Source organism: Triticum aestivum, chromosome 5A (genome assembly GCF_018294505.1).
Source record: "Triticum aestivum cultivar Chinese Spring chromosome 5A, IWGSC CS RefSeq v2.1, whole genome shotgun sequence".
NCBI lineage: Eukaryota > Viridiplantae > Streptophyta > Magnoliopsida > Poales > Poaceae > Triticum > Triticum aestivum.
Window position 1 is genome coordinate 652,366,188 of NC_057806.1, and position 8,133 is coordinate 652,374,320.

Consider the following 8,133-nt stretch of genomic DNA (forward strand, 5'->3'; position numbering starts at 1 on the left):
TCAACGTCTAGCAGCAGCAAATATTTCTCAGCACATGAGAGGAAACACAGAAACCAACACGTGCACCCAAAAACTTTGAGAAACAAATAGTCAGGTGTTTCATTAAGCAAGAGTTCAAGTGGGGTTTCAGGTGGGCTGGGGATAGCACTATTCACCTAACCATCCCAACCACATGTTACCAGACGTGCCAACAATTTGATCTCCAATGAATCAACCTTTCCAGAAAAAATGGAGCAACCAATTTTGGACGGTCAATTGATCAACCCTTATCATGCACGAATGTTTGATAACATGCCTTCATGCACGAAGGAGACTATTGAACGACATAGCCCTTTGCTTATTACGAGTAAGAAGAACTGGGAGCTGACAGTTGGACTTGAGGGCCTAGCAATAGAAATAAAATCTAACATTCTCGGAGAATACAAATCAGAGGGCCATCAAGTTCCCTACGTCCACACGACCTGACTCGCCCGCACTCGCCGCCGCCGCCTCCTCGTGTGTGCAGTAGACACAGTCCGCTCGAACGCCACCGCCCTCCTGTCCAACAAAAAATTCATAACAGTATACTTTCACATGTGGTCTACAAATCTAAAATGGGCCTGGTAAAAAAAATTTGAGCCACAAAATTTTGCAAGTTATTTTGTTAAGTTGGAAGGTTGAAAAATTGGTATGAAAAACGGAAAGGTGGGGTTCAGTACAATTTTTCTAAAACACATGTACATGCACTGGCATGCTTTATTTGACCATTTTCAGTTCAACAAACTTTTCAACAAATTACACACACCCAAATAGTTTATATAAATCTGTGTGTGCAGCGTCATTAACTGCAAAATGAAGCACAATCAAGTACTATGAAACACTAAAAACAGGGATCATAAAAGCTTCTTCAAGCATTCTGGTACCATGAATTACAACTAAGGCAATCATCACCATGAGATTCCTACAGAGAATAACAGAACAGAGAAAAATGGTATGCTCAATAGTTAGAGCCTCAGCATCGGAGTGATCATCAAATGGAAGCCATAACTGCAAATACAAAACATGTCCAAACTGAATGTAGAGGCAGTTAAACGTCATAATGAATACGAAGTCTGAATCTCCTACTATAACAGTTTTTCACAACACAAAGGTTCTGAACCCAAGTTTGCTACTCCACACGGCGCTATACAAAAGGTAATAATCTACGGTGTTTGCGAGATATCCGTAAAACTGCCTAGTTCATCAACGTCCAGTTTAAGGAATACGACATTCCGATTCTGTTCAGCTAAGCTATTGTAAACAGGGCCCATAAAACGACATGGTCCACACCATGTCGCAGTAAAATACAGAATCACAAAGCTTCGACAGTTTTGACCCGGCTGTGAATATTCCTTCCAGTTGATTAGATGAGTGGATACTGATCACATCACCTGATAAAACATCACAAAATAATGTGTGTGTCAGACACATTAAATCCAGCATCAGTAACAATATTAATCACTTCACTTGGCAGAGAAAATATAAACGAAATCAGTGTAAATGAATTTAATCTGGCGAGGTTCAAGTCAGCTCATCCACTGGTCCTAATCTCGTTTAAGTGATCCACAGAAGCAAAGAAACAAAATGTCATGAACTCTCCGTATGAAACCACCACGCTCGCAACTAGCAGGGGGGGGGGGGGGGGGGTGCGCTGACACATTCCAGGCGGGGCCACAACAGGCGAGGGAGGACTGCCACGGGGCCGGGATCCGGCTGCGGTGCCCGTGCAGAGGGGCTCTTGACGGCGCAGATCAGGCGACGGAGGGCTGGCCGCGCTGGACGGGGATCCGGCAAGGAAGGGCTGGCGCGGGGCGGAGCTCTTGGCGACGCACATCCGGCAGCGAAGGGCTCGCGCAGGGCACATCTGGCGACGAAGGACTGTGGTGGGCGGGGCGGGGCTCTTGGCGGGGAGGAACCGGCAGTCCACGGCGTGGCAAGCGGCGGACACCGTGGTGAGAGGAGACGAGTGGATCGGGAATGAGACTGGATCAGGGGTTGAGACGAATAAACATATTGCGAGCGAAAATTTTCAAAAAAAAAAGACGGATCTACCCTTTAAAATCCTAATTGGTCCCACTAAAATTATGTACCGATCCCACCTTATATGTAATTTCCTGTAATTTTAGTTTTGTAACTCCTCGTAACTCCTATGTTCCCACCATTAGATCAGGCTGGATGGACGGCTCGTAAAATCGCCAATCACCTTACCAGTTGTAAAAAAATATATATGATGAAGTAGACTTTGAGAGTCTGTTTGGTTGGGCACTTGGCTCCCCTCAAAAGAAAAGAAGAAGAATAAGAAGAAGAAGAAGAAGAAGAAGAAGAAGAAGAAGAAAAATCTTGACAGTTGAGCTGGAAGTTGAAGAGCAGATACATACTGGGGTTATCCGTTTGTAGATAACAGCGGGCATTCTCTTTGCATACTATAGAAGCAGTGTACCTGAAGCATAACTGCATAACAAACAGAAGAAGGAGCTCAGGTTTGACAGAAATCACAAAGCAATACCACATGACGGAGAAAATAGTTTATAGTCGCATACCAATAAGTGGTATCCTTTCTGGCAATAGTTTATAGTTGCATCAGTCAAAATAAAGCAGATTAACCACATGACGCCAAGCCCTGTCACCCCCTTGGAGCTGCCTCTGTCGCCGACTAAGCCGATCAAGAAAATCAAGAGTGGGGTCTTACACCATCTTCAAGCTGTGGAGATGGATCTCGCTCCGGGTGGCACAAACGTGATGCTCGGCGCGTGAAGAATCTTCCCCAAGTTATAGCTTTAGCTGTTGTTTCCCTCGTTTTTCATGTAGTCTGTCTGCCTCTCTGCAGACTTTTAATTTCCTTTGCTGATGTAATAAGTTCCCCTGCTGGGGTTCTCTAGCCTTCATACTTTCAGGCTTTTCTCATTTTCGAGACATGCAGATGGTGCGTGTTTGTTCGAACTACTCTGGTTTTGTTTTTTCAATGAATGTGGCCGCTTTGATCTTAACTGAACTTTTTTCACAGATATAGGAACATAGGAACATGTGAATGAGCTCCACCTTCTGGAAAAGCTCTACTACATGCTTTCTTTTCCTCTTCTTCCATCCCTTATTTCTCTTGGATTCTGCAGCTTCCAGGCTAACCTAACCACTGCCGATCTTTCTTCACAGGGACCCCCTTGGTTGAAATTGAGAACAGAGATAATTGGCCGCATCTGTCGCCAGAGATTTATGTTGGCTAATCTTGCCTTTTCACTCGCGAGTTGAACAAAATGGCAGGGCCCGTCTGAAGAAAAGCCATCAGACCCTGAAGACAATTTTACCGGATTAGTATGAATTTGGAATTATGTTATACAATTTTCCCTTGCTTGGTAAAATCATTTATATAAGTTGATGCCTTCTGCTACATTATTTGGATTGATAAGCTGCCGATGGAAGGCAAGTCACTGGAGAGTACATGAATGATTGATACAAATTTGAGTACTTCGATGCTAGTGTCTCTACTGAAAATAGAAGCGGCATGATAATCCTGATAATCCCATAGTTTCGTTGCTTTCGACCTAAGATCAGGGAGCAAGTTTGGCCACAAGCTCCTTGAGAACAGAGAGACAGCTGCTCCTCAGATGCTCAAATCCATCGCTCGCCATGACCGCCTTCAGAATATTACTTGCGGATCCAAGGAACTTAAACATACTTCCTTGAGCCCGCGGCATCCGTGCTGCTCAGCCAATGCTAAGGTTGTCGCCGCCATGCTTGTGTCCATGTTGTTGCACAGCTTCTGCACGCATATCAGCTTCAGCCTCTCGAGGTTATACCTGTCCGCCGCTACAAGCAGATGCTGAGCCATCCCAATAGAATCGTCGTCGTCAATATGTGGCAGCGAGTCCGAGTAGATGAAGTGGAGCATGGCCTTGAAGACCCTAGCTTCCATATCCTTTATATGTACACAAGTTGTGGTCTTCTCCTTCATAGGACCAAAGAGCTCCGCCCTGGAGACAGAGGACCGGGCAGCAAGCACGCACCTGTGTGCAGAGAAAGTATCTCGGCCAACCTTGAAGGTGATATCGGCCCCATCGCCTGCCAAGAGTAACCGGCCAAGATGCTGATGCACGTCGGATGGTGGCACCATGACAAATAGCTGGATGGGCTCTGTGAAGATCTCCTTTGGAATAGTGATATCACACCTAACGCTGAAAATATCATCTTTGAGGTAGACCGACTCCTCTAAGTCCTTCCTACTGATGAGATTATAGCAAACCTGTGGACCTTGTTCTTTGAAGGAAGTGTAACATGCTTGGTTGTAGGTAGGCGAAGGCACTGGTTCTCCATCCTGATCAAGAAAACTAATCTTGTATCGTGCTCGAACCTCATTGACCTCAGCCTGATCAAGACACAGACTGATGGATATTGAGTTATTGTAGCCTGTGTAGCCATCCGGGTAGTATTTCATACACCAGAGATGGCCACCGACCTGGAACGTCTCAGACGTGATGCATTTGCCGGTGCCCAGCCCCTTGGTTCGGGAGTACCCATCTATCTTCAGAATGTGCGAGCCAGACACTTGCACAGCTCGCGCCACGATGGCCGGCGAGGACTGCCATTGCGTGCCACGACCGCTGTCGACCATGGATAACATAGCAGAGCAGAGGTGAGAAAGTGGAAGAAGAACGGAGTTTGGCTATGGCCAGAATGGGACGGAGCTGAACAATCAGTGGTACTTATGGTGGCCTTGTTTGGTTTTATTCATGCCCATCACACCAGCAGCCGGAGTATCTCCCCGTGCACGCGCGGTGCGCCGAGGAGACGGATCCATGGCATCCACTATGTGCGTAGACCGTAGAATACCAACCGCCGGTTCTTAATAACTCGCGAGTGGGCAGGCCAGTGAATCTAAGACGGCAAAGCGAGAAGCCAACAAGCCGCAGTGATGCGGCGCCTCTTCAGTTTCCACCAACGCTTTACATCACAACTCGTTGTTCTATCGCTCATTGCAGATATTTACTCTTCGTCTATGTCCCCCGGAGTTGTTAGTCAAATTTTGACTCAAATTTGAGTAATCAATCATGAATCACACGCCACAAAAACATATTCTTTAAAACTTCTTTCACATACAAATCCAGTGACAGCACTTTTTATGGAACTCTTAAGACTCAAAATTCGACATGGACTAATAAACCAACGTAGAAGACACGAAGATTTCTAATCAGCGAGTAAAAATTGGACATCATATTTATACCAATCCTACGGACTGATTTACATATAACTTGGCTCGCATGGTAAAATCAACATTATAGACTAGTAGTTGCCAGTAATTGCTAGAATCTTTCTTTTTTGACCCTAAGAAGGGTGGTAACCGGGACAAGGTGCTTGGTGAAGATGCCCATGTTCACAGTGAGATCACACCTGACGCTGAAAACATCATTCCTGAGGTAAACCGATTCCTCTAAGTCCCTTCTCTTGATGAATGCTCTGCAACCCCATGGCATTCTTCTGGAGAAGGTTTTAGTCGACCTGGCAAAGCCGTACGATGGGACCGGATTCCCGCCTTGATCGAGCAGATTAATCTTGTATGATGCTTTGACTTCATTGGTATCATCGTCATGGAGGCAGATGAAGATGGATATCCAATCGGCAGCGTCAGTGCCGCTGTCATTAGGGAAGTATTGGATATACCACCTACGGCCGCCGACTGCGGAGGTCCTGGATACGATGCACTTGCCGTTGCCAAGCCCTTTGGTTCGGGAGTACCCTTCGATCTTGAGAACGTGCGACCCGGACACGGCTGGGGCGACGATGGCCGACGCCGTGAGGCCGCCGCGGCCGCTCCGATCACCGGAAGAGTACCGATCATCTTTGGACTTTACCATGGTTGAAGACTGGTTTTGCCGCTCCAGACGAGGTCCGCCTACCATCATATTTATATGCGCATGTGGCCTATACAAGAGGAAATGGAGTACAATCCGTTGTGATTATTAGCAAATCACAACAACAATCAGTTCTGATCCCTGAATATAGGAAACAGCTAGTAGACTATTACTTCCTCTAGTCGACAGGGCAAGTGGGCTGGGACCATGCAGAAATTGAAGCGCACAATTAAGGCATGTACAATGGTTGATAAGACAATCTTATCTTAAGTCTTGCATGCAATTTAGAGATGACAAAAAAGTATGTCTACAATGGGTTATATCTTAGCCTTATCTTCAATAATTAGCAATTCCTTAAAACATGGTGAGACAAATTGTGCTAAGAGATCATCTCTTGTCTTATCTTAAATAAGAGAAGACAAGCCTTTTCTTACGAGTTCTCTCTCCTCCACCTCATCATTAATCCTACGTGGCACTCCTAAGATAGCACCATTGTACATGCCCTTAGCCAACCGTCGCGCTCAATTAACTCCCGTAGTATATGCGGCAATTGTTGGCCTCCTGCAAGCAACAATTACTCCACCTGAAATTAACCGACCAGTCCAGCATGCACGTTCTCTCTCCACATCCATCGGGCCCTTTGTTCCAGTAAGTTTTTTGGCGACTGCTCACAGTGAGGAGTAAAATAGAGTAGTAACTTGCCGATGTTACTAGTCTATGTTACTACTTTGATGAGTGGTATCATGAAAGAGTTTATTTATTAGGCTATAGACTCATTATGCTTTGAAATGTGTGATGTTACAGTAACTACCTAAGTTACCACAAACCCCTCTCTCCTTATTAATTAGCTGTCACATAAGCAATTTTGTATTGAAATGTGTGATGTTACTAGTTAAGTTACTCCCATTGTGACTAGTCTAAGGTTGGTCGTAATGGAAGTATCATAGGTAGTATCATGCATGCCACCTAAGCAATTTTGATGAGGTGGCATAGAATTAAATGAAGAAAGAGAGGCTTGAGTATCATATCATGATATCGTATCATATTAATGATGCGCTACTTTGTGTCATGCATGACAATAAATGTAGTCCTATATGATACCAACATATATATGATACCATGCATTACGGATGTAGTATCATACACCAGTATCATATGCATGATACTAGTATATGATACTCCCCATTACAACCAGCCTAAGACTAGTCATAGTGGGAGTAACTTAGCTAGTAACATAGCGCACTTCAAGAATTTTTTGCTTATGTTGCAAGTAATTAATAAGAAGTGGTAACTATGTTACTATAACATAACGCTTTTCAAGACAAGATGAGTCTACAAGGTAATTAATGAAGCCATCTAAGTTACTACTATTTTGTTACTTTGCATTATGAAGATAGTAACTTAGGCTAGTGTCATATGCATGACACTAGTCTAAGTTACTCCTCACTATGACCAGCCTAATAAGATGTGCTTTAAGGATTAATCTCCCATTTCATTATTTTGTGCTAAGATTCCTGAATCCCTCAATGGTGTCATATTGGAGAATGGCATTATTGGTTACTTGGATTGTAGCTGAGAGGATAGAAGTTCTTCTGAAACAAGATTTAAGGTCTTAGAGGGTGCTTGGATGCAATGGACTTATTTTAGTCTGACTAAAAATAGTCTCTTTATGAGGCTAAAGTTCCAAGTACCCCTGACTAAAGAGAGGCTAAAACTAGTCTTGAGACTAAATTTTTTTAGTCAGGGATACCCCTACTAAAATGTGGATTAGTCCCCTCTCTCCTCATTTAACTCCTCTCCTTTAACACATGCGAGTTCTCGATTGGAGGGTTTGGAAGATAATAAATGCTCATTAACTTGATTTTAGTCTCTTTAGTATTTGGATCCAAGCATGGGTGAAGCTAGCAAGTTTTAGTCCCACTACTTTTAGTCATGAGACTAAAACATATCCAATCATCCTCTTACTTAAGCCTCTTGGATTGCTAGCACTATCAGCTCAAGAACTTGCTGACTCCATATGTCAGAAACAACTTGTTTGAAATCAACAAGGATACTTCAGCCTCCAGCCAATAATTTTCAAACCCGAATAGATCGGGTAACCCTCCTTTTCTTAAAAATAAAAAATCAAACCCAAAGATTTTGGATTTTGGAATTATTGTGCCAGTTTGGACCACTCAAGGAGTGTGGTCAGAAGTTGGTCTGGCAAGAGGTAGATCTAGAGATATTAGGATATGATAAAGTCCAAGTCTTACATGAGAAGATCCAATCAAGC

The 8,133-nt window shown here is 44.0% G+C and overlaps 1 protein-coding gene across 1 annotated transcript; it reads right to left on the reverse strand.

Annotated features, from left to right (window-relative positions):
• Positions 1-426: 426 nt before the first annotated feature.
• LOC123101720 (BTB/POZ and MATH domain-containing protein 4-like) lies at positions 427-5,879 on the reverse strand. The gene is made up of 9 exons (XM_044523044.1): positions 5,401-5,879; positions 4,182-4,613; positions 3,692-4,019; positions 2,559-2,576; positions 2,397-2,469; positions 1,675-2,001; positions 1,309-1,409; positions 931-1,026; positions 427-537 (listed from the first exon to the last, which is right to left on the reverse strand). Exons 1-9 carry the CDS (start codon positions 5,862-5,864, stop codon positions 427-429), a joined length of 1,950 nt encoding a protein of 649 aa, XP_044378979.1. The 5' UTR covers positions 5,865-5,879.
• Positions 5,880-8,133: the final 2,254 nt, after the last annotated feature.

Bases quoted from the DNA above. Each gene is read 5' to 3' on its own strand.
- LOC123101720 (XM_044523044.1), bottom strand. From the start codon at position 5,864: ATGGTAAAGTCCAAAGATGATCGGTACTCTTCCGGTGATCGGAGCGGC. The intron at 1,410-1,674 runs GTCAGCGCACCC...ATGTTTTATCAG, and splicing joins TGTGGCCCCGCCTGGAATGT to GTGATGTGATCAGTATCCAC. The intron at 1,027-1,308 runs GTGTGGACCATG...TTGTATTTGCAG, and splicing joins CTGTATTTTACTGCGACATG to TTATGGCTTCCATTTGATGA.